At 29.2% G+C, this 27,277-nt stretch overlaps 2 protein-coding genes across 6 annotated transcripts; one reads left to right on the top strand and one right to left on the bottom strand.

Moving 5' to 3' along the window:
• Positions 1-877: 877 nt before the first annotated feature.
• On the bottom strand, positions 878-4,901 carry LOC100777095 (transcription factor bHLH68-like). Of its 3 annotated transcripts, none has more exons than XM_006579330.4 (9): positions 4,261-4,901; positions 3,556-3,868; positions 2,970-3,044; positions 2,665-2,730; positions 2,233-2,298; positions 1,969-2,055; positions 1,755-1,799; positions 1,443-1,487; positions 878-1,329 (listed from the first exon to the last, which is right to left on the bottom strand). In XM_006579330.4, exons 1-9 carry the CDS (start codon positions 4,497-4,499, stop codon positions 1,195-1,197), a joined length of 1,071 nt encoding a protein of 356 aa, XP_006579393.1. In that variant the 5' UTR covers positions 4,500-4,901; the 3' UTR covers positions 878-1,194.
• Positions 4,902-20,753: 15,852 nt separating this feature from the next.
• On the top strand, positions 20,754-26,062 carry LOC100777997 (NADPH:adrenodoxin oxidoreductase, mitochondrial). Of its 3 annotated transcripts, none has more exons than XM_003525229.5 (13): positions 20,754-20,971; positions 21,048-21,152; positions 21,792-21,905; positions 22,011-22,064; positions 22,241-22,357; positions 22,565-22,674; positions 22,760-22,833; positions 23,398-23,459; positions 23,714-23,912; positions 24,182-24,242; positions 24,506-24,573; positions 25,420-25,562; positions 25,733-26,062. In XM_003525229.5, the coding sequence occupies exons 1-13, from the start codon at positions 20,855-20,857 to the stop codon at positions 25,961-25,963; spliced, it is 1,455 nt and encodes a 484-aa protein (XP_003525277.1). In that variant the 5' UTR covers positions 20,754-20,854; the 3' UTR covers positions 25,964-26,062. The 3 variants fall into 3 exon arrangements, with proteins under 3 accessions (XP_003525277.1, XP_040871644.1, XP_040871645.1); XM_041015710.1 differs by lacking the exon at positions 20,754-20,971 and adding an exon at positions 21,236-21,483 and having other exon boundaries at positions 21,065-21,152; positions 21,598-21,905; XM_041015711.1 differs by lacking the exon at positions 20,754-20,971 and having other exon boundaries at positions 21,078-21,152; positions 21,598-21,905.
• Positions 26,063-27,277: the final 1,215 nt, after the last annotated feature.

Here is a 27,277-nt window from a genome sequence, read left to right as displayed (position 1 = left end):
AAATATCAAGGGGACATATGTATATTTTTCAATATATATATATATATATATATATATATATATATATATATATAATTTCTTTAAATCTCATAAAAATCTCTTACTTATTTCACCCTTACACATAAGTGTGGGCAGTAATTGTTGTGAGTCTAAGTATATAGTGCCCAACAGCTACAAAGATGGAGATTAATAATTAAGGTTGCTACTTCACAAGTATGGAGTCGAGAAGGAGTATTTTTTTCAAATGAAGCGTGGTTGCTGAAATGCAACAACACGCTACACGTGAGATGCCCTAGCCAAGCTAGGGTTATTTATTCTGCTATATAGCCGGCCGGTGACTGGTATAACCAAAGAGAGGGTATAACTATATATATAACCCCCGCATGCGATACAAGTCTGCATGCGTGTTGGACTCTGTCGGTGTCGGTGTCGGTGTATGTCTTTGCGAAGTGTGCACGCTTTTTTACGTCTATTCATCCGCGTACAAGAATACACAGCACTGCAAAATTTATGCTGACTGCTACTAGCTAGGTCGTCGAGTATTTATATTAATATAACACTCTATTATTAAATAAAACTTAATTTTATTAAATTTTTTATTTAATAAAATTCACATATAATCAATTAGCATCAAAATAAAGAATATATTTAAAAAGTATAAATATTGTTTAGCATGCATAAACTCAACTAACTTATATAAATTAACTGGCCTAAATGAATACTAACTCGGTGGTGTTGTATTTTGTATACCCTTCTCACATTTAATGTACCAAATGGACATAAATTTAATCTTAAAGGCTTAAATAGTACCGTACGTGCATATTTAGTATTAGCTTTTATGATCTTCTGTTTAATTACTGCTAAAGAAGTAGTAGCATTGAAAATAATCATACAATTATTGCATATATACACAATTATCGAACATTGTACGATCGACCTCTTAATTAATTAAGCTAGTGAAAATAACTAAAGCTTGATTTCCGTGAATTAAGGAGTCTTAACAAGGGCTTGCAAATATATAACTTGACTGGCAGCATACATTTTATTCAGGAATTGCGTATAGCATCATGAGCAATCAGCCTTAATTAGGTTTTGCAGCAGATTGACTGCTAATGATGTTATACAATCTCCATGAATATATTTTCTCTCTCTGTATGCTGCATATGATAACCTATTAATAGTAAGTTAAGCAATCTACCGAAATCCCCCACCAAAAGCAGGAGCCCAATAGTCAGCTCCATTGTCACTTCCAACTTGCAGCGTGCATGACACTGGAACCAAGCATAACCCTCTACTCCTCAGGTCTTTCTTTGGTTCTTCTTGAGAATCCTAATTATAATTAACAACCAATAAAAAAAGACATAAGTAAAAATCAAAATTAATATAATATTGAATTAGTTTAATCATTATTAGAAAAGGGGAAAAAATCACTGAACAATTACCTGCTCACTAGCTGCTTTCCTCTTCAAACAGTTTTCATTCAGCAACTATAACCAGAAACAAAATAAAATGAGAGTTTGACTAGCTATACAGTGTTCAAACTACTATATAATAACTAATAATGCAGTAATTAATATATATTATTGTATCTGATAAAGCTGGTGACATTTCTCTTTAATTGTCTAGCTACACTTTTCTTCATTTATAATATAGAATGCAAGTTGAACTGGTGGCTGGCTAAGCTAGCTTTTCCAAATGCAAAATCCCTAAACCCCTTTAAGGGGTTAATTAGTGGATCCAAGGAAAAAGCATACCTGACCGGGGTCTTCAGGGAATATACAATTGTTCTCTCCTTGAACCTAACATTAACCATCTCTCAATCAGTACCACATTATTACCCATTAATTAGTATATATTCTGGCGCACACATGCAAGAAGAAGAAAGATGCTGCTGGAGGGAGAAAGCTAGACTCATTGCTTTAGGAAGTGAGAAACGGCTTTATATATGTATGTGTGTTGTGTGCTAACCAGAAATGGTGGGTTGGTATTATTTCTTACGGATTGTTGCTGTCTCATGTTTCCTGATCCACTGCCCAAGTATGGTAAGCTAAGGGCCTGCATCCACGGGGAAAAGAGAATATTTTTAGAACTTCAAAAACTAATAAAGTGGAAGCAGAAGGATTAGAACAACGTGAAATAATGGACTTTTAACATCTAGCGTGCCATGAGTACTATTCACTGACTCTCGTGGTTGTTTGCAAAAATTGACAGAGGAGAATAAACATTAATTACCTCAATTTGACTCTGAAGGAATCTGATATAGCCAATAGCTTCTAATAAGACAGAAGCCGTGTCAGTCTGCAAAAGTAAAAAATAAATAAAAAATTACCACACACTACAGTCATATTCCCAGTCATCTCTTCTCTTCTATGTAATGCTAAACAGAGAGCATATTGTTTTCTTTTCTCTAAAAAAACTGTGAGAAAGAAAGAGGGCATGCATGGGAAAGATGAATCATATCAAGAAAAAGTATCGTTTTCTTCAAGATTGTTATCTATTATTATTTTATTTGGAACTAGGGGACTAACGAGGTTAATTGGATATGCAAACTTTTATAGGTTTTCTATGAAGATATATATTTGATACTTCAGTTTTTGATTCCAATTTTGGATATAAATTAAGTTTATGTAAATGTTCAATTGAATAATTAAATTAGGTTTAAACCTTTCCGAATGGGGAAACGAGTTGATGAAGGGCGGTAATTCTGTCACCTAATTTCTCCTTCCTAACCTGAAACGGACAAGCACATGCTTAATTAATATGTTGGCTTATGTTTAATTTTCATATCAAGATAAAATGAAGAAAATAAAAATTAAGAAAACATGTGTAGGAACAAGACAAGCAAGAAAAACAACAGTGACCACCCACACACATGTGATGTTTGTGTGCGGTTATGTGTGTTGGTTTGCCTGAAAAAAGTGTTCGAGGTTGGAAGTTTCTGTCTAATTGTTTGCAATCGATGAAAATACCTTGAAGGTCGATTGAGTTGTGGGCGGTTGAACCCTAGCTTTCTTGAATGCCCCACCAGTTGCAGCGCTATCACACTTGAAATTAAAAAACAAAAAAAAAATCGTTAAAATTATAATGCAAAAAAAAAAAAGAAAGTTAAAGTAGAAGCGCAAAAGAAAATAGAGTATGTTTTATATAGAAAGAATAGAAGATAAACAATACTCCTATATATATATATATACTAGCATTCGTTTTATATGGAAAGAATAGAAGACATATAAAGAGAAGCAAAGCAATCCATTTTTTTATCTTATAAAATAAAGAAAGAATAGAAAAACCGTTTTACATACATATTCGTTTAAAAAAGAAAAGTTGGAGGACCCATGCCTTTGGCGTATATATATTAATTGGAAAATGAAATTTGAAAATATTCTTCAATACGAAAGCATTTCGGGGACCAAATTCAAAGGTAATTTTATTAATTGTCAGTTGGTTTTAGTAAAGTTTCACGAAATGTGTATAACTCGTATCAAAACCCAGAAAGAAAGAAAAAATAATAACAAATTAAATTGTAGAATCTCTGTAAATTAATATGTATAATTATACCTCTGAGGATGGATCTGGTGGAGGAGGCCTCGCATCGGTGTTATTGTTAGAGAAATCCAACATGCTGCTGCTGAAACTTGTTACACATGATTTGGGGGAAGAAGCAGGCACTATTTGAGACCATGTTGGCTTTGCTGGTTGAAACTCTTCGTTTCCATGCCCATACGCATAGCTGTTCACCGAGCTTTCTTGCTTAACATCAACAATAGGAGCACTTGGAGCCTGGCTTAGCATTTGTTGCTCCCAGTTCTCCAACTTCTTAGACTGAACCTGGCACATACCCCCTTTCTCTTCTTCAGACACCATCCCACTCCTATTTCCCAAAACCACATGCAACCAAAAACAAATACAAATCAGTTAGATTTGAGTCTTCAAATAATCAATGATCAAACATACATATACATAAGTACTAAGTAAGGGTTTCGTTTAACTTATTTTTAACCGTTCTAATAAGTTTTTTTATTGGTATAATTTCTTATTTTTATGGATTTCATAAAAGAGATTTTAAAAAAGTAAATAATTATTTTCTTAAATCAATCTCAAGATTAGTATCTGATTATCGGCCGAAAGGATCATCAGTCCGTGACTCTCAACCTGAAAATACTTTGAATTCAAAACAAAACAAAAAATACCAAGCCTTGTTATGCAACCATGTGGGTGGGTGTGTTAATTTGGTGTGTGTGCGCGAGAGAGTGTGTGTATTACATGAGTAGTTGGCTCCATGACTCAGGTAGCTCTTGATTGTTGTCATGCCAAGAAGGAAGAGGAAGAGAAGAAGTGGGGGTATAATAAGGAGTTAGAAAGTTGGAAGGAGTGGAGAAGAAAGGAGGAGAAGCTTGTGGAGGAGGAGGAGGAGGGCGCATGGTGTTGATGTTCCACCAATTGTTAGGGTTCCCGGCCATCATTTGTTTCACCGGTGAGCTTTGCAAAACACCTCTATTCATGCCTTTCTTAATTTCTACGATCTCGATCTACAAAAGAGAAAGAAAGTCTCTCCTTTCTCTTTTTTGATGTTGTTCCAACCCAAGCCTAAACAGGGTCTTGTAGAGACTTTGAGAGAGGTCCACTCCTGTGGGTTGATTAAGTAGGGGACTATTGCTTGGTACTGTTTTTGAGAGAATTTGAATAATCATGGAGTTTTGAGAACCTTTTGTCTTTGTTTTCTCTCTTCTTTTTTTTTCCCTTTCTTTATTGCTTTTCTTTTCTTTTCTTTCTTCCTTTCATGTTTTTCTTTTCTTCCTTTGCTTTTCTATTTCCCCTAGCTAGCTGCTTGCTTTTGCTTTATCTTAAAGAGGGGCAGAAAAGGTGGTAGCAATTCCCATAATCAAGAAAACCAATATATGCGTCTAACCATTGCCACTCTCGAGTGCACGATTTTTGTATCATATCTTCCACGTGGCGTGCTACTGAGACTTGTACATTGCAATATTAATGCCTTTTAATAGATGAAACGTCTAAAATTTGAGAAATTTAATTTGACTTATCCAAGCTAAACACTTCCACCTTCTTATCCTTGACTGCATCGGCATTCATTGCTTATTTCATTTCATTAAACAGTTGTCAATGAGTTAATTAGTCTGTGTCTTATACTATATTTATGTATGAAAAGGTTAAAAGTTACATACAGCTAATTATTCTCTGTAGAAAAAAGGGTTACAGCTAATTATTAATTAATGATGAATACGTTCTTGATATATCTTCATATGTATTTAATTGACTATCATCGTTTGTTTTAATTATAAGCATATTTACGCTCATGATAAAATGAAAATTATTTTCAGCACCATAAAATAAAAATTAATTTTATGAGCAGTTTAAAATAAATAATATTTGTAAAGATATTATTTCATAGTTTTTTTTAAAAAAAAACTAAACAAAAACCATCATACAAATTATGCATAACCAAATTTATCTGTACGAATGCTGGCTTGCTGATCGAAATTGGCATGGAGAAAAAATTATTTCACATAATTGCTTTTAAATTTATTATAAGGGTTTCTGTATAGAAGCAAAAGAAGTCAATATTAAATTGTACTTGCTTTTATATAAAAAGTAACAAAGAAATGGGAGGGAAAAAATTTACAAAGATCGAAAGTGAATACATTTTCTATCACTTTATTATTATTATATCTTTTAAAAATTCCTTTTACCTAAATACTTCGTAAAAATATTAACTAAGATATATTTAATGTTTTAAAAATATAAAAATATTGAATGTGTTTATATTTTAATTGATAAAAAGATGTTATAGTTTCCTTAAAAAATGATCTTATATAGGAGAATTTAAAATTATTTATTAAATTTTTTAAACAACATTAATTGCCTGAAGGATTCAGCTTTCCATTAATTGCAATTAATCGTTTTTCGGTTTTCTTCTTCCGCCATGATGGTTGATTGCATGTATGATGCGTTGAAATTTGTATACATTAGTCAACGAAAATTACTTGCTTAACGATTCTATCATTGACTAATGACGAACAACTTGATAATGGCGTAATGCTCTGAACGACTTACCAATATACTAATCATTATGTGAACATATAATTCACCAGTGTATAATACGTAGGAGCATATTAATTAACTTTTCAAATTTGTGTGACAAATTAATAAAGTAGTAAATCAAATCTATGACGTTAATTAACATCATCAACCTTGACGCATGTTGAGGAAAGCGTTGGTAAACTTGATTTGAAAAAATTTATTTGAGTTAACCCTAATTTTATAATGAAATGATTTATCTTATTTAAAAAGTATATTATAATAAAAAAATTAGAGTAACAGTAATAATATTCCCACTTCAATTACATTTTTTTAATTTAATTTGTTATGGTTTGATGAAAAATAATTATAGTTTTTTTCTTCTTAAAAATCATGTTTAGGAAATTCATTGTCGAGTCTAAAAGTTTTGAGGTTTTAAGTTAATTTTTTTGGGTAACATAAAAAAACTATAATAGAAAAAATTAATATTCAATCTAGTTGACTTGTCAATTCTCATTTTATTTTTCCTTATTGACAACAAAATTATTGATTTTTACAATCAAGGATTTCTAACATTAGGCTCTAAATATATAAAATGGTAAACTCATTCAATCTATCTTTTAACATAACTAATTATTTCATATAAGGTTTGAGTAATTTTTATTTTAAGAATTTTTATCAGCAATAGTTATAAGTATTACTATTATTAGTAATATTTTGCAAAATAATGCATGTATTTAAATATATATATATATATATATATATATATATAATATTTTTATACAAATTAATACTTTTAGTTGAGTATAGATTTCTTTTGCTTACACTTTTTGCCATTAATATTTTTTTTAAAAAATAAATTAATATTTTCAATATTATAATACTTAGTTTTTTAAGATAATTACAATATTTTTTTTCAATTTATCCTTGTCCAAAATTTTCATTCTTTTTCAAATAAAAATCAAACATGAATTCATATTCTAAAAATTATTTAAATTGACTTTCAATAGAGTAAATATAATATGTGTATAAAATATCTAATGGGATAGTCCAAGTCAAAATTCAATAGAGCAACAATGAGTGTATGATTTATAAAGGTAATCTTCTGTAACAGACCTATGTTACTATGTAGTAGTTCGTTTAGAACAATTATTATAACAGCTAACGATATTATGATATATAACACTTTGATATCGAATGACAGTAGTCGTAGCGCTAGTATTATTAGTATCTTTAATTAAATTTAAATTGAAATGTATTTTCAATTGTAAAAATAGTTTTTCTTTTTTTGTTCTTTCCTTCTTCATGTACCCAAAAAAAAATCATAACCAAAATAAAACAGTTAAAACAAAAAAAAAAATTATTTAGTTGTTATACTCTTAAAAGTACTGATTAACAAAACTCTTGATTAATATAATTAGTTTTATACATTCCAGACAAACATTCCTTTAAACCGCATTTTGATGCTACCAGCAAACAAACAAATAAACCCATAATTCTCGAGGTAAGACTTCCCTGAGACCAGAGACTTGAAAACAATTAACCGACAAAGTTTTCTTCATTTACATTAAAGGGAGAAAACTTGTATACGTACTATATTTTTGTATATTTTTTTTACAAGAGAGACAAGAAAAATATATGAAAAATAAAATAATTAATCAAATAAAAAATATTATAAAATAATACTAAAAAGTATAACTTTTAACTAATAAAAGAGATATATATAAAATAGGCATATAGTTAGCTAGGGATGGCTGTGTGTTCTCGCACATACCGTACTCCCAAATCTTTGTCGTAGGTGCCGTGTCTTTTCTGGCTCCTTTTCTCCCGTTAGAATTCTCAGTCCCCCACACCACACCATACTTTTCTCATTTTCTTTAGCTTTCCTCCATGATCTTCCCGAGAAACAAACACAACTGTATGAAAGCAATTTATATGTGAAAGAGGACGGTAAGGACATTTAAAATATATATATATATATATATATATATATATATATATATATATATATATATATATATATATATATACTTACAACTATATAAAATGTGTGTTTATACCGTTTACATGTGATTAATTTCCTTTTTCGATAAATACTTTTCTATACACACGTATATGAAAATTATTATTTTTTACCAAATTATTAAGCTTACACTGTTATGTTAATTAAGCTCATTTAAATTTAGAATAATGCAATACATTCAGAAACTTATTTGTAAAGTCAGTCAGAACAAATTGTTAATATTCAATAGTAATTATTAAATAAGTCAAAGTTGTGTAAATTATTTACTCGTTTTAGAGTTAAGAATAGTGTTATTTTAATTATTTCAATAGAATTTATGGCAAATTATTTTTTAGTATATACTAGTATTTTACTTCACTTTATATGTTGGATCCCCCTGCCACTTAATTCTTGTCTCTTTTTTTTTTTTGTAGTACACGTTTTACTTCTTCCTTTTGAAATATTTTTCCATCTCTATTCGTGAACGTACATATATATATATATATATATATATATATATATATATATATATATATACATTGAAGTTCATCGTCTATATATGTCCTTGCTTAACCTGTATTTTGAGTCTTTCATTAATCACATTTGTGAGTTAGAAATTTTTGAAAAATGTTAATTAGTGTTTTAAGAGCATTAGTTAAAAAAACTTGAAGTACTTATTGAAAGATAGAAAATTAGTTCATGATTTTTTTTACATTTTTCTATGATTTACACAATAAATATTTTTTTCTTTTAGTTTATTAACTAATATTTGAGGATATTGACTAATAAGACCCTAACGTTATAAAACAAATATATGCATTATTATTTAGGAGTGTTCACGGATTTAGATTAACCATTACCCAATTATATTGGGTTGGGGTGTGAAACAAATGGGTTGAACTCAACCTAACCAGCTAAGAAACCCTTATAAATGGGTTCGATCTTTTTTAATCCAATCCATATCATATAGTTAAATTTATTACTATATATAAATTAATTATTATTCTAATATAATATTTTATTTCTATCTAAACTAAAAATATTATATTAGCTAGCATTAAAATCGTTAATTCTATTAGTCAAATATTATTACAATTTGATTTCTTTTTAGTGCATTTAGTCATTATATATACTTACAAATACGAAAACATAAATTATTGTTCTAATTTTTTTTGCAGAATAAAAAATATTTGTTCAATATTCAAACCCAATTAATCAAATTCAAACCAACTCATACATGATCGGATTTGTTTGGACCAAGTCTTTCTTAAAAATACACAAACTCAATCCAACTCAACTCATAAAATTTTGATTGCATTGGATACCGTGTTTAACCAAACCTGGTCCGTGAATATCCTTATTATTATTAACAAGAAATAAAGGGACAAAGAAATTGTTAAGAGAAATTGATATTTTTTCTTCTAAAAACAAGCAAGGTATTTTCAAGATTATAAATCATGAGACAAATCTTTAAAGGAAGTAAAGTACTAACAAAGGGGAAACTCCTCTCCATACATACATTCCTCTGTTTACATAATCAGAAAGTGAACTATGTTATATATATTTAAAAGACTCAAATTACTAGTCACTTGGGCATTGTCCCACAACTTGGTAAAAATTACTAGTACTTCCATTTCTATTTAAAAGACTCAATTTTTATTTTTCTTTTCTTTTATATAAAACTCAATTCATATTGTTTCATGCACTAATTATTTTTAGATTAAAAATATCCCTGATTAAATAAGAGAGATGATATGATCATGTATTTAGAAAAGAGAAACATTAATAACTATATTATTTTTGAAAAAATATATAAATTTATTGCTATCAACTAGTAAACTAATCCTCCCATCCCAAAATAATAGTTTTTATAGGTTATTTTATAAAGATCAAGAAAAAGTAATAAGTAGATTAAAGAAAATAATAATTTTACAAAATTAATCTTATATTATTGTTAATTTATTTGTAGATTTTATTGTTTACCATTAATATTATAAGAGATATAAATAAGATAAATTTTTTCTCTTACATAATTATAATAAGATGAAAGAATAACTATTTTTCTTGTTGTTAATAAATTAGATAGTTGAATCTTACCTATAGGAAGGAATATAATAGAGCTCAACACTATCTAAACACGTGACCAAAAGTAAATGCTAATTAATCTACTATTATGCCTTTTTTAATGCATATTAATTAGCTTATCAATATTGGGGTGCTTTTGTCTTTTTTCGTCACAAAGCCAAAGGAAGACTTAATATTGATGCCCACTGCTGATACAAGGTTGAATCCGCGTGATGAGCAGCATGTTCTTGAACAATATCATAATTAGCATATTGTACTCATATCTTAAAATTATTTGTGTAACACATACAAACGACAGCATTGAAACTTGGAATGTCGTTTTTGAACCCAATATTTACCCTAATCAAAAACTTAAAGAACTTATTTAAATCCGTATCAAAAACATTTTCATCGTTGGATTCCTCATCGCATCATCCCATGCTTCAGAATTCCCTTCCCTTTAAAATTACTATCATAACTATGCCTCTTGATGATCCCAAGATGGCTTAGTTAACAACAATTATATTCCATGTTAAAAACAACAACAACAATTATATTCAGAAAAAAAAGTTAACAACAATTATAAATATACGATAAGACAGAAGCTAGCGGTTTCCCTACTCCTACTTTCATTTCTTACTCTTAAAGACGACCCTACAGTAACTCCCTTCCCCATCTCCAAAAAGGTGAAATAGAAAGAAAGGTAAAGGGCAATTTGATTTTTTTTTTTTTTTTTACGTTAAGGGTAATTTGAATTTGGATATCTAATAAAGTTGGTTATTTTCTTAGGTAAGAAATAAAACAAGCACACGATATGGTATGGTGGTAATTCTTCGTTTTTTATGTTCTAGTTAGGTTGGGCGCAAACAATACAAGATTACTTTAGTCTTAATGTATTTTTTTAAAATTTTAGGAAAATTATTGATATTTAACCCCTATACACTATTTAAAAATTGTAATTGTCGATCAGAGTAGGAGAAATGTTTCTTTTAAATGTATCATCGATGTGATTAATTTTAATGGAATATGAATTATATTACATTGACTTAAAAAAATGAATGATTTTAAGTTGGAGATTTTAAGTTTAATTTATTGAATGTTTTATAAGTGATTTTAAAAGCGAATTGGAAGTGTCTTCCTTGAATTAATTCAATCCTCAAAGTGTGGGAGTTCAAATTCCTACGGTATGTTTTTTATTTTTATTTTCTTATCTTTTATCTGACTAAATTAAAATATATAAGTAAGAAATAAATCTTATTTTATAATATTAGAAAAATTATCTTAACACTCATTAATTTGTCTTAGCTGTGATCTCTTTGATCGAGAATTGTCAGGAGTACAACTTTGAGGATGGTAATTTATTTCATATCAATATAAAAATGTCATAAACACAATATAAGTTTAAATAAAATACATAGTGTATTAGCTATTTCATAAAAGTTAAACAGAACTTGTAATTGGTGGTGAAATAGAACGTGTGCACAAAGTGAATGAAGGAGGAAACGATAAAGGTGAATTAATTAGTACTAAACATTTTAAGGTGAAAATAATTAAAGTCATCACCAGCTATACTTGTGGTGAATAGTATGTATGATTAATATTATTAAGAATTCTGTTTATCCAGTAGAAGTGTGGGGATTACGGGGATAATGAACTATCTCTCCACCAAAAGGCCAAGAATTTAAAACGAATTGTCTTGCAAATATTTTGAGGGAAAATGATGATCTGGCCTTAGCTAGCTACTTGAACTTGACAAAAATGCTCTTGCTGGCGTTGCGTGCACGCATTTCGAGGCATCCAATTAATCTTATCCAAACATATGATTTTGTTTATACATGAGAATATAAAAAATAATACTATAATCATACATAAATAAATAAATGTAAATTATTACTTTAAAATCTTGGTAAATATAACAACTCAAAATGCATTAATTTTTATAATAACTAAAACTAATATGTCAAAATATTTGAAAGAACGAAAAATATATTATATATTTTTTAATTTTTATAAAAAATCTAGTATTTATTATACTCTTGCGAACCTGATCGCATTCTAATAAATTATTATGCATATATGTTCTCACTTCTCGTTCAAATGAAGTATATTATTTTTTGGTGTATAAATGAAGTATATTTTGTGCCTAATTTCTTTGTTTTATTCCTCATTCTTTCCCTTTTTTGTTTTTCCCCTTTAACTTGAGACGATATAAAATTCTTCCAAATATTAGCTTCTTTCGTAAAATAACAATTTTTTTTTTAATCGAAGCTGTAACCTGTAATTCAACAAATTCCACTGATAATGACAGCTTTAAATGTGTTGCGTGATGCTTGATTTTTTTCTTCTAACCATAGTAATCTTAGTAGGAAATAAGAATTAAATTTTTAAATTATTTAATTAAGAAACATAAATTATTATTATTTATCACAAAATAAGAATTAAATCTTTGAATCATTTATTAAGAAACACAAATCATTATTATTTACCGCAACCATTGTTAGTTGCGCGATGCTTAATGAGATCAACGTAAAACTCATTGTCAAATGAATCTATTATATAGGACCAAATTACTGAATTGTTTAGTAACTTAAAAATGTGGAAAATAAATAATGTTGGCAGACAAGGAAAAGGCAATATCTCAGTAGATCATAAATAAAACCTTCAATCATTCTGAGTAGGAAAATGATAGTAATTTTTCTAATATTTTATAGGTAATACTTTACATACAAATTCCAATGGTCTTTGCATAATGTTTTCTTGCCCCCTACTATCTTGAATCCTTTTGTCCTTTTATATATCTTATGGAAAATAATTCCCACTTTCTATTTTTTTTTTAATTGCAGCCTTGGAGACTGCATCAATTTTTAAATGATGTACATACATGAAGGATCCTCATTTTTCCCATTGCTTTTTCTCTAGCCTCCCATGTGTCAAAAGTGAAAGTGATCAAATAGAAACAAAGTCAAACGAGTGAAAAATTAATTAATATATTTAGTTGAACTAATCTTTTGGCACTAATATATATCATTCAGTTCTATCCTCGCAGAAGAGTCATGGTTATGTAAAAAAACATAATTTAATAATTTTTATTTTTATTAAATGATAATTTATTCATGTTTTTAATTATTCGGAATTTCGGGGGTGTTAAGTCAAGGCTGAATATTATTATTGCTCCTCATTTCTCTCAAGTGATTGTGAATAATAAAAAAAAACATATAAGTTAAGATCGACTCTATAGTCTATAGTGCTTAAGTTAATAAAATAATCGGGTTTCATATATTTTTCTTATATTTATTAAAGGTAGGTTTAAAAGTTAAGTGCAAACTGATTAAATTAAAAACTGAAAAAAATAATTCATAACTGAACGTTATTAATTAAAAGTTGAAAGATAATAAACTAGTTTACTGAACTTAAACTAAACTATAAGTGTTTGATTTTTTTTTTATTGAAATCATTGATAAATATAAAATAATGGAAATAAGTTAAACATGTTTATATGATATTTTATGTAAAAAAAATTTATGTTATGGATAAAAATATAATTTTGGTAATTATAATTTTATTTTATTTTTCAAATAATTTTGCACTGTTATATTTTTTCATATTTTAATTTTTACTATTAATTTTATATTATATCTTCAAATAGGATTGACCTAGTATATATTTAGGACGATTAAGAGGTCTAAAGTAAATTTTAAGGTGAAGACTTTTTAAAACTAATAATATTATTTAAAAAAAACTAATAAACAATCTCTTATGTATTAAATTTTATGAGAATTGATAAGAGATGACTTTTTTAACTAAAATTAATTAAATTTTTTGAGTGAGATAGAGTAAACAAAAAAAAATATTGATCTTAAAAGTGATTTTTCTTCTAGAAGGGTTCAAAGTTCAAACTATATTCACTAAGAAAAAAAAACACATTTTAGTGATCCCTATATTAGACCAACTAATAATAAAATTTGTATAAATCTTAATACTAATTAATTTTTTTAGGTTGGCCTAAAGTAAGAACTTGGACTACTTTATACTTAGGTTGACCTTGTCTTAAAATATCCTAACTAAATTTAAAATAAAGTATGTAAAAAGGGATGGAAGCAGGAAAAATGAAAAAAATAAAATAAAAATGTATCTTATATAAAAGGATAAAAAGTAAATTAAATAAATATTTTAAGAGTAAAAAAATAAAATATAAAAAACTAAAAATTTAAACATTACTTAAAACAAAATCTTAAAAAATACTAAAATTTACTAAAATATGTTTATTTATCAAACATTACTAACTATATGTAAGTTAATAAATATAAGGGTAAAGATAATAAAATAGTATCTTAAAAAGTACTACAACCTTTCCTAAAAAAACAAAAACACTACAACCTACTTTAATATGTATATTTCTCAAACCTTACTAATATATATAGTTAAACAAAAATTTCAGTTAATAAAAAACTAAAAACTATTTTTCAAAAAAAAAAAAAACTAAAAACTAACTGAAAATATTTCTCAAGCCTATATTTTATAACGGATATGCATGAATAATTCTAGCAGGGTGAGTTTACTCCCTTTATATGAAGTTTAAGGTAGTAAAAATATAGAAAGTTGTATGTATCCTAATTGAATTGGGTAACCGTAATCTCTTGATGAAATAGGAAAAGTATAGGAACTCAACAACTATGTCTCACACGAGATTATGGATTAGGATCTTTTAAGTACACGATTTAAATGCACAAATAAAGTAATTAACATGTGATTCTCATATATTCAAGATAATGGTCAAAACAATTCATAATTTTGACTGTGAAGTTTTATGGTACATGTCTGACGACGGTCAATTTTATTAAAATAAGTTTAAAATATTTTTTTCCTTAAAAAAGGATTTTTTTTAAAGAGTAAAAGGATTTATTTTAATAAGTTCAAGATTGTGAATCTTTTAGCATCCTTAATACATTTACTTTAAAGGAGCTACTTTAAGTTAATTGTGTAAGTTTAAATAATTCAAAAATATTTATTTTTTCCTTTTAAAGATTATTTTTGGTTCTATCACGGATATTTTTTTTAATTTATTGGACTAAAGATTAATTTTATTCACGAAATTGTGATTATGGTTGGTTCAAACAATTTTTACACATAACATGTATCAAAGATGAGATTCTCCTTTAAATAAATTATCCCATAGGTTATTTAAAGTGCTTAACGACTACGTCAGTCTGTTGGATTATTTCCTTTTAAAGATTAATCAAATAAAAGGATATAAAATCAAAAGAAAATTCACAGACATTTAAGTTCTTTCTAAAAGAATTACAGGTTGATTATTTGTGTGCTGTTTAATTTTGTATTTTAATTTTTTTTTAAAAAATTGTTTAATCCTACAAAACTAACAAACACTTTTTATTATTTTTTAAACCTATAAAAATAAAATTAAACAAACAAATAGAAAAAAAATGATAGAATAAGTGTGATAACCTAATTGCAGAAATGACAGAGCCTTTTTGTGTCAACCTTCGTAGGCATTTATAAACTAAACCAAAAATTAAGTAAATAGTCGGTCCCTATTTAGTTCAGCAACTGAAAAGAGTCCGTAAAACTCTAGTAGTTACACCATTAGAGACCAAATTTTATCAATTGCTGCCTAGAGACTAAATTAATAGGTCACTATTACCAAATAGTTCGTCCCTTACGGTTTAGTTGCTTTTATATTTGACTTAAATATGTTTAAGATTTCTCATAAAGAATCAAATTATGTTTTGAGTCCCTAATAAATTCTTTTATTGTTTGTATCTTTGACGTGTTAAAACTTTTATTTTAAATTGTTATCATCAGTTAAGTGATAATGTATTATTTTATAAACTAATTTTTTTAACATTATCGTTGGTTATGATAGTATTACATTATCATTTAATTGACAATAAAGATTCAAAACAAAAGTTATGATATATCAAGGACTTAAAATAATAAAATAATTTATCATGAACACAAAATAAAATTTGATCATTTATCATGAACCTTAAACATATTTAAATATTTATATTTTTAAATCAAAGTAAAATTCATATGAAAAATAACAAACTGAAAATTAGGAAGTAAATGCTATTATATAAGAAAATGTATATTTAATTTTTAAATTGTTTTAATAGTTATTACCTAAATTACAAGATATTATTGTTTGAATATTTATATACAAGACAACTTTTTGTGTGTTCAATTTTGGTAATTAAGCGACGGAAATGATGATTTGGTCTCTATTTTTATTTTATTATATTAGTAACTTATTTCTTGATTGGTCCCTTTTCTAAAGTTTTTGCAACCGAAATTTCTCAGTCGATGTGAAACACTTTAATAATGTTTTAGCAATTAAAATAATACAGTCGCAAACTTTGCATCATATTCAATCACAACATCGATTGCTGGACATGAATACAGATATAATGTCACTTTGCGACAGATTTAGCAACTGCTCTAACAACTGCAATATTGTCGCTAATTCCCAATAATGAACATATTTGATTTTCGACTGAATTTTATGGTTGCTAAATTCTGTGGCTATTTGTTATTTTTCTTGTGGTGCATCTTGTGCTCTTCCTCTGTGATGAAACTTATAGAAAATAACTCTTTGGGAAGGAGAAGGAAATATCTAAATAGTTTGCTCGCTCTTCTAATTAATAGAAGATTTTTTTTCTTTCTTTCTATTGTTCTTATCCCTTTCATTCTTTTGTAAAAGAATTGTTTTATCTTTTTTTTTTTTGAAAATGCAAAAAACTTAATTATTTTATTTTACACAAACCATTTCAATTCTTAGTTCTTATTGTTAGAAATATGAGGGAGGTAAAATACTACAAAAATCTCAATCAAGCGAAAATAGCTATCAAACTTCTCCAAAGCAATTTGATCAGCTCGTGGCTAACAGTCAAATTGAAAACTTGCTTAATCTTGATAGCAAGAGACCACCATGTATTGTTTTACCTCCCCACTAGATATTCATCTTGCACTTCTAAACTTGGTTAGGAGTAATGCATTCCTAATAGTGAAACATAAATATTTACATTAGATACATTGTTGGAGATATATGACACAGTGAAGGAAAGTGGTGTTGATGATGACAGCTTAAGATTGAGGTTGTTTTCTTTTTCCCTGAATGACAAAATAAGGACCTGGTTACAATCTTTGCAAAGCAAAATCATCACAATGCAGAAAACCATGGAGAATCAATCCCCCGCCCCCTCCCCAATACAATGAACTATTAAGCGATTCGCGTGGACGTCATCATAGATAAAATTGTTTATTAGAGTTTGAGTGAGGAGTAAAACCATGAGAGCTAAGAAATGGATCACTAGAATAAGGGAGTTATCCCTAAATTTTTTAGAACACCAACCGAGACATATGCCTCATTGTTTTAAGTTTCTTGTTTTTTAGGTTAAGTAAATGAACAATATTTGGAATAGAACTTAGAGTTGCTTAATGCATGGGAGTTTGGTTTACAATTTACGTATTTTCCTTTTGATGTCCTGTACGACACCTTCACTGGCTGAGTTATATTAAAACACATTGTATTTTATGTTTTTATCGTGTATTAGGAACATAATAGATTTATGTAACAAACTAACAATTTTCACTCATGATCTTTGATTTTTTTCGTATTCAAAGTTTCTATGTCCTAAAAGTCTAGGCGTAGCTAGGTAATACCTTTTATGATGGTATGGGCCAAATAACAGGTTTAATAGTAGTAGTCTTTTAGGGGTATTTTTTGCTGATTACAAAAAACTTCCCTGAATAGAGACATTATGGCTTTTTTGGAGAGTTGTTTTTGGAATTTAGTTTCAAAATTGAAATCTACAATTATGATAGTGGTGAAAATGATAAAGAATACTTGAATTTAGAAAATGATGATTTATGATTATTTAGAAAACTTGTATTTGACTTTTATTTTGTATTTTTTTATATATTTTGTTTAAGACACCTATGACTTTTATTGATTATTATGAATGCCATTAATTTTGAGTAATTTTTATTATTTATCCATTTTGATTCTTTAAAAATTTATTTAAAAAATTTGGTCTATCCATGATCCGTTTGATAAAAATATAATCCAATCCATCCATTAATAATTTTTCATGAATAGATATCTAATTGGACCAATACATCCATAAAATCAAACGAAGGGATTGAATCCAAATCATTTGATTTATTTGTTTGTAATGGAAGAATTAGATGAATGGCAAATATAAATGAATTGATTTGTCATCCCTACATACATATAATAGGATAAAGACCATATGTACCTTTGCCTTTTAAAAAAATACCATATAGTGTATGTTGAGTTTAATGTTAGAGAATTGATTGATTTTATATATATATTTTTATATGTTTGATTTTACATTGGTAAAAGATTTCAAAATTAATTGAATCCAGAATTGATTATGAGCTGAAATAACTTTGAGTAGTTTTATGTTGGATTAAAAAATTTATATTGAGTTTTTAACTTTTAACTGGATTAAAAAATTTATATTGAGTTTTTAACTTTTAACTTGATTTTAAAATGAAATCATCTAAATATAAATCACATCATTTGTAAATAAATTTTAATCGAATCAATTTTATTTAAAGCCAATTTTGTGAATACCCATCTAAACACGTACTAAAATAGTTTACACTGTTTAACTAGGATCATAGTCATGTGTTTGAATGAATGTTATAAAATTAATTTTGATTAAAATTAATTTTAAAGTGATATAATTTATATTTGAATGTTTTTATTATAAAATAAAGTTAAAAGTAAAATTCAAGATGATCTTAACACAAAAGTCACTCAATATTATTTTAACTCAGAATCAAATCTAAATTCGAAATAAAATTTAAAATCTTGTACAACATGAAATTAAACATAAAAATTAATCTAAAATCAATTATAAAACCAAAATCAATTCTTTAACGTGAAAATCATGCACAAATATACCTTTATCATTTCGATTTTTCATATATCAGTCTTGACGGACCTTACAACTAACAAAATAAGACATTAGAAATTGATTTATTCCGATGCAAAACTTTGTTAAATGATTGGTAGTTGATCTAGTTTTGAGGGGTTTGGTGGTGAGAGTATTTTTTTATTTATTTTTCATAATTGTTTTCACCATGAAAGAAAATTAAATCTGTATGTTGATGTTAAAATATCTTAAAAGTTGAATTGAGGGGTCAGGTCAATGTCTGAGAGTAAGATTCAAAATTCTAAACAACTATAAAAATAATACTAAGAAGTACTATTGAAAAACCTACTACTGTCTAATCAAAAGTTATGAGAAAGACAGTTGAACACTGTCTGATTGACAACAACGAAGAACTTATGAAAGCCAAAAATCACAAATTTTCTTTTTTCTTAATTACGTTGATAATGGGAAAATGTAGTAGTATAATACTAGTAGTGTATTGATTATAAAGCATAAAAAAGTTTTTTTCTTTTTTTTTGAAAGTGGAGAAAGATTGAGCTGAAAAAGTAGTTAAGGAGGTCAGATAGGCGGTTTGTGGGTCCGGGTTGGCAGTAAGAGTCCGGAAAGAGTTCTATACAAAGGGAACTCCTTTCTATTTGGGCTTTTCAATGTTTTTGGACACGACTACTCAATGCTAGTGGTGTGGGCCCTATTCTATGGCCCACTTTGTCTCCTTTCCTATACATATAAAGCAAAAAGCCGAAAATGACACCTTTTTTTCCCTCCCCGTTTTTTTTTAAAGAATATAATAAATTTTCCCTGTTCTAAAATCAACATCGGGTCCATGCTCTAATTATTTCTCTTGCTTTTTCGTTTTTTACTCTTGAAATTCACATAGCCACAAATTATTATTGCGTTCTAGTTTTTAAACATGCAAATTACCACGTCATCCACACGTCATTTGTGACCTCTCACAATCCCTCATTAACCCGACCCGCCAATCACTCAATTTAATGCGTAAACTATACATTTTCTTTGTTTCAATTTTACATTAATTTTTGTTAATTCCCCTGAAGTATTTTGTAATTAATTTCCTTCTATTTAATTGAGAAATGCTATATCTTTCTACACCATCCTCCTATAGATTTTTCTACTATTTTTACGGTAAGTAAATAAAAAATAAAAACATTTAATTTCTTAGAAGTATAAAACACATTTAAAACTTACCAAAAAAAAGATAATAAGAGGATTTGTAGGATGATAAAATAGGAGGATTTAAAATTATTCATTTTAATTTAGTTTTGAAATATTAAAAGTTAAAATTATCTTCAAGTGTAATATTGTATATATTAAGCGTGACTTTATGTGATTATGTATTTAATTTAAAAGCTTTTTTATATCACGCAACCCTCCAAAGAATTAGAAGATAAATAGAAAGAATTTCAATGTATCAATAAATTAACTAAAAAAGAAACATTGGGCTCAGGCTCAAACCAAACAAAGGGCCGGTTCCGTGGTGCTGCTTCTCCACCGGACTTCAATTCAGCCCATCATCTCATTAATCTATCGTAAAATGGGTGGATTGTTGCTTATTCTTCATGAATTTTTGGGTCACAGTCAGGCCCAATTCAATTGGACTTGTAAGGCCCAAAACGATCTATCCACCATACCAATCCAGACCCGAAACGAATCAAGTCGGACCTGTTCTGTTTCTGTTTGTGAGAGACACAACACAACATAGAAGAGGTGATTTCCGTCCCAACAGTAAAACCTTCACTGCAGAAAAAACCGAAATTCCATTTGTGTATTTTTTTTCCCCCTCTCAGATAATAAAATGCAAAAACTGGAACTTTTGGGAGCTAGAAGGTGGCTCTGTAGGAGCATTTCTTCAAACCCATTGCGGGTGTGTGTTGTTGGAAGTGGCCCTGCTGGTTTCTACACTGCCGAGAAGGTAAAGCTCTATTCTTTACGCTTCAAATTTGAAAATGGATAACTCTAACCGAATTGGGTACTTGGTTGGTTCGTAGATGTTGAAGGCTCACCAACAAGCACAAGTTGATATCATTGACAGGTTGCCCACGCCTTTTGGGTTGGTTCGCTCCGGTGTTGCACCCGATCACCCTGAAACCAAGGTCTATTCTTGTTTTTTGCACCTCAACTCCTAAATTGATTAGCACTGGTATAAAGTTCTTAGTTAGATATTTTGGTGTTGTAGAGAACAAGAAATAGAGTAAAAACCCCAGGTCACACTAGTCCCTAAAATGCAACAAATTCAACCTAGTCCCTGAGAAGTGAGAACCACAGATGTTGTCAAACTGGATTGGTTGCATTTGTGCGAACCATGCACTCACACCATCAATAAATTGGATTCTGTTGGTTGAATAACGGACAACTCAAATCTCGAGATGAAATATGAGCTGTCCAATCTTTTTCCAATGGTTCCAATACGCTGACTGCATAAATGTAATTCTCACCACTGCAACAATATGGATCTCTGATGTCTATGTATTTGGTCTTGTGAGGGACTAATTTATCTGGTGTGTCAGGACTAATATATCTAATATTTGTGGTTCTTAGGGACTAGAGTGGGTCTTTTGGATTTCTAGGATCTACCGTGTCTGCTGCCAATTTTTTCAAGGATGGATTTTGAGGTTTACTTGAAGAAATATTTCAAAACTTCAATTTTTACTTTTTTGGGTGCCGGGGGTTTCAGTACATTCTTTGGTGAGAGTAACACTGTTGAACTTAGTTTACCAGAAAACTTGCAACAGATTGTCATCAACCAGTTTTCAAGAGTGGCACATCATGAACGATGCTCATTTTTGGGGAATGTGACCCTTGGATCCAGCATTTCTCTCTCTGAATTACGCGAGCTGTATCACGTGGTGAGGCTCTCTGGTTCTGGATTTTATGTGTTAATGGTAACATGCTAATGTAGATATTTGTCAGTTGTACCATCTTTTCAATAATCATTTTATGAACTTGAGCAGGTTGTCCTTGCATATGGTGCCGAAAGTGATAGAAGTCTTGGTATTCCAGGGGAGGTAAGCTTGATTTATTAAGTGCTTTTCCTGAATTTGCTAGAATTTTTGTTGTTTCATTGGTTTTGCCTGCGGTGTAAGCAATGGCTTAATGTTCTTTTATTTTGTGATGGCTATGCATTAACTGATAGTTTGAGTTACTCTTGTTTCATTTCTTTTAATATTCCTTTCCTTCTCAGAACTTGAAAGGGATACATTCAGCTAGAGAGTTTGTTTGGTGGTATAATGGGCACCCGGATGGACGAAATCTTGAGCCAGACCTAAAGAGTACTGATACAGCTGTAATCCTTGGCCAGGTAACTATACCTATTGTGCTCCTAGTTCCTATACTGCCCAAATTTTATAGTGAGACTTAGTTGAGCAATACTGTATTAGTTTCTTTCTAAGAAAAGACACCTGTGGTGAATGTTAAGACTAAAGAACATACTTGTGCTGTGAAGATGAGTTTCCCGAATATATAGATATAACTTTTAACTTGGATTTAAGATTTTGTTTAATTTCAGGGAAATGTTGCTTTAGATGTTGCAAGGATTCTTTTACGACCTACTACAGAGTTAGCAACAACTGATATTGCCAGTCATGCATTGGCTACTTTAGAGGAGAGCTCTATCAGGTTTTTATTTGCATTATTTGAAGCAACCAGATAATCTTATTAATATTCCATATGTTCTTTGTTTGTAATATAAGCAATATTGCAGGGTGGTTTATTTGGTTGGAAGACGTGGTCCAGCCCAAGCAGCTTGTACTGCAAAAGAACTACGTGAAATTCTTGGTAACTTCTGCATCAACTCTTATACCAAGTTCAATTTACCTGTCCAGTTTTCTTATACATATTTGTTTGATGCACTGATTTGAGTTTGGTTTTGTTCTATGGAATTGTTTAGAAAAGGGGGCATGCCTTGGCTATATGATTACTCCACAATTTTATTAGACTTAAAAGTTCCCTTTATGAACTAATACTTCTTAATTTGCATCCCAATTGATCACCTAGCTTGTCAGTTTAGCTTCCAATTTTCCATTAATTTCCATGATTTCAGTCTTGTATGATTTCATTTCCAAATGCATATTGATGCTTCTTACTTTGAACCTGTTTCTAGTTCCTCACAAGTCAGCAATTTCAAACCATTTCCGACCTTAAGATTCGGTTTGAACTGAAAATGGAACTCTAATCATGAATTTTCCCCTACTATCTGACATGTTATTATCAGCTTCTCATCTTAATCGGACTTGGTGCTGATTACTTCCAATTTATTTATCAATTGTCATATACTATGAGTTATATGCTATCCCTCTCTCACACATGATGCTAACTGAAGCTTTAACATTTATTTTACAGGTATTCATAATGTTGATATTTTCATTCAGGAATCTGATCTACTTTTAACCCCAGTTGATGAGGTATAAAATGAATATAATTTTAGTTCTTTTATCACTGTTTTTCAATAAAATTTGCCCCCCAAAACATAAAATATAAGGATTACCCAAATACATGTTTTCTAAATTCTAATTACCGTTCTTTTAGTTTTATTTTCCTGTTTTTTTTATCTAAATTAAAAATGTTAACCTCTATTTTTTATAATTTAAAAAAACTTTGATTCCTTTTCACTAATGTTATCTATGATTCTATGTGTTGATGCTGTCACTTGGCAAAGGAAGAACTTAAGAGTAACCGAATACAGAGAAGAGTTCATGAGTTGCTCTCTAAGGCTGCTACCTCGAAACCTAAACATGCTTGTTTGAACCAACGTGAGCTCCATTTTGTCTTCTTCCGTAAGCCAAATAGTTTTCAAGAGTCGAAAGACAGAGCTGGCCATGTTTCTGGCATGCATTTTGAGAAGACAGTTCTTCAAGGTAACTTTTGTTTGTCCATTTTTACTTTATTACTTTGAAGTAAGAACCTTACAACATGGGCAATAATGTAAAATATAATATTGTGAACAATTGTAAATTGCCATAATTTCTTGTATAAGTGCAGATATGTGCACTATTGGGCTTTCCTAAAATGTTTAATATATGCTATTCATGAAGCTTTGCTAAACACTAGCACATTTAAGTTCATAGTAGCCTATTCTTGTGCAAAAATTATTTATGATTGCTGATTATTCAACCAAATATTGCAGGTGTTAGCCCTGGCAAACAGATTGCTGTTGGTGCTGGAGAATTTGAAGATATAAAATGCGGGTATCATCTCGCCTTGGAAACCATATACAATTACTAAGATTCCTAGTTGTAAAAATTGTCATTGCTTGACATGAAATCGTTTCTGCTTGTAGCATTGTAATCAAAGATCCATTTTTTACAATACTCCATATCCATCATAAAGAAATTGATATATGCTCCTCAAATGACTGATTGCAGCCTCTGAAGATATTTATTCTTGTGTTTTTATTACAAAATGTTGAGGGTAATTAATGAGTATGGTGCAACTGGCTGGCTTTTTGTAGGATGGCACTTAAGAGCATTGGTTACAGATCAGTACCAGTTGATGGCTTACCTTTTGATCATAAGAAAGGTGAATGAATACTGGATGCTCTCAATTCATTCAGAAGTCTCCATTGTTTTAATTAATTCATGTTTCATATTTTCTGGTGGAGAAGTCATGTTTAAATCAATGCTTGTTTAAAAAATATGACTGATTCTAGAAAAATTTCTTCTGGTTTTTGAAAATGATCTGTGTAAGTGAAAACATAAAATGAAAATAGAAAACATTTTCTCAAACCAAACAGCCCTAGAGATTTGGAAATAAGTGATTTAGTTTTGTTGATCCTAGGGTTTTAATTGAAAAATGAAAAGGAAAACAAAAATAACATTTATAATATTTTTTTAAAATTCTTTTAGATGAAGTTTATGCTCTCTTGAAAATAGTCTTTAGCATTTTTTTTTCATGACATGGTTTTGTTTAATATTAGTAGATCAGAAGTTTTTACATGACAGCAAAACAGTACATGGATGGCTTAACTCTTAACCTTAAAAAAAGAATTATAGATTCTAATGGAACTAGTGTGTTGAACTTGTGTATTTGTGTTTTTTAAGGGTGTTTCTAGTCAGGACTTGTAAATGGATTGTTTTGCTCTTTTGTGTTGATGTATTTTTATTTACTTTCTTTTCTATATTCTTCTCATTGTAGCTATAGGTTAAGTAATTTGGAGGATTCCTAACATTCCTTCTTCGTAGTCTCTCCTCTCCTTTTGTTAATAAATTATTCTTTATAAAAAAATTGAATTGGTGTTTTGAAGACATTGGCCAAGAAACATGATGTGTGGGTGTATGTAAATGTGTCATCTGAATTCTGACAGGAGCTCATAGTTGTATACATACATACATATATATATATATATATATGATGGCTACCTTTCAGGTGTAGTTCCAAATGATAGAGGACGAGTGTTGAGTGACCCTTCAGATCCTTCAGTTCTTGAAAAGGGCTTGTATGTATGTGGATGGCTGAGGAGAGGACCGACTGGAATTATCGCCACAAACCTCTATTGTGCAGAAGAAACTGTATGTATCTCTTGCTTTTTCTATTCATATTCTTCCCATAGCAGTTAAACTGACAGAAGTAGCTAGATGATGATTAAATCAGTCATACTAAAATGTCTTCTTAATTGTTATACTTGTGCAATAATTTACTAATGTTAGTATTGTATTTTCTGCTGATATCCACATGATAGGTTTCGAGCATATCAGCAGACCTTGAAAACGGAGGGTTGATTTCGTCATCAACCTTGCCCAAACCTGGCAGGGACGGACTTCTCCAGCTTCTGCATGATAGAAATGTCAGAGTAGTTTCATTAAGTGATTGGGAAAAGATAGACTCTGAAGAAAGGAGGCTTGGAAGTTCAAGGAACAAACCTAGGGAAAAACTAGCCAGCTGGGATGAACTATACAAAACTACCTCATAATGAATCAATTATTTCACATGATACTTCATTATTTTAGCTTGATAAACATCTTATCGTACACCAAGAACAGTAAATAATTTATACACATTTGTTGGCGAAGTCATCCTCTTTATCTGTTGTAATGCCCCCACTTTATTTTGTTACATTATTTTTTAAAAGCAGAAATCCCTTTGAAGAGTTCTTTTAGTTTTAATTTTCAGTTCTAATCTTTGTCGTCATGCATACCTGCGGACAGAGGCATGAATTTTTGGATTGATCACAAATCATGTATCAAAGAACCTGTTGAGCAATGATAATTGTCTTGTTGTTGCCTTACTGAAACGCTCAATTGTTTATATACAGCTATTTATTATGTTTTAAGTTTCTCAGAATACTTTTAAGTACTGTTTTGCATTATGTAAGTAATAACACATCATAACGATAATTTACAATAATTTTTTTATTTTATTATAAAATAAATCAAACATAATTTATAAGAATTAGGTATATAATGTCAACACAATCCTTTGAAACAGTTTTATTAAATTTTAAAAAGAATTAATACTCATTGTCGAGCCAATAAATAGGTGAAGAATATGTTCCATTTGTTGAGAATGTGCGATAGCTAAAATTTGATCTCAGAACTGACTGGGCAGTGGTAATAGTTTTTTTTTTTAATAAAAAAATTGTTAAATTAAAGTAATTTTAGCAAGACATTCTCTTGCACCCTTTTTATTACACTTTTTTACACTTGATTGGGATTTATTAATGTACAGTCTCGCGTAATTTTATGATCAGAATAAATTTTAGTCAAATCAAATAGTGCTAAAAAGAGAATGCTCTTATATTTTCTTTGAAATATGGTTATCGTTTTTTTTGGAAAAAATATGAATACCTTTTTAGATTATACAAGTATGAAAGAAGATAAATTAGACATAAAGTTAATGATATTTTAGTTAGTTAATTGGTTTGAAAAAAAAAATGCCAATAGTAATGGAATGATAATCTTCAAACTGCATGTTTTAGCTGTTCATTTTGATCTTAGCCACCAAAATTTAAGATTTCCGATAAATTTTAGGCAATGATGGAAAGTGTGTTAGAGAGTATTAAACTACCATTTCTATAGTGATGCTGTCATTGCATTATTTGCTCCCAGTGCAAACTCTACCGTGCAACGGGGAGGGGGAGATAACACAAAATAAGGACTCAATTCAGCAAGATATGATGCAAACAAACTGGTGTAGGCCATCATCGAAGGAAGGGTCTATTGCAAATTGAAATTATTGTCTCTGTATATCTTTTATTGCCTGAAACATTTGACTTCTTATGATGTGA

The sequence above is a fragment of the Glycine max genome, chromosome 5, assembly GCF_000004515.6.
Source record: "Glycine max cultivar Williams 82 chromosome 5, Glycine_max_v4.0, whole genome shotgun sequence".
In the NCBI taxonomy this organism is placed as follows: Eukaryota; Viridiplantae; Streptophyta; class Magnoliopsida; order Fabales; family Fabaceae; genus Glycine; species Glycine max.
This window is presented reverse-complemented; position numbering and strand designations above follow the sequence as displayed.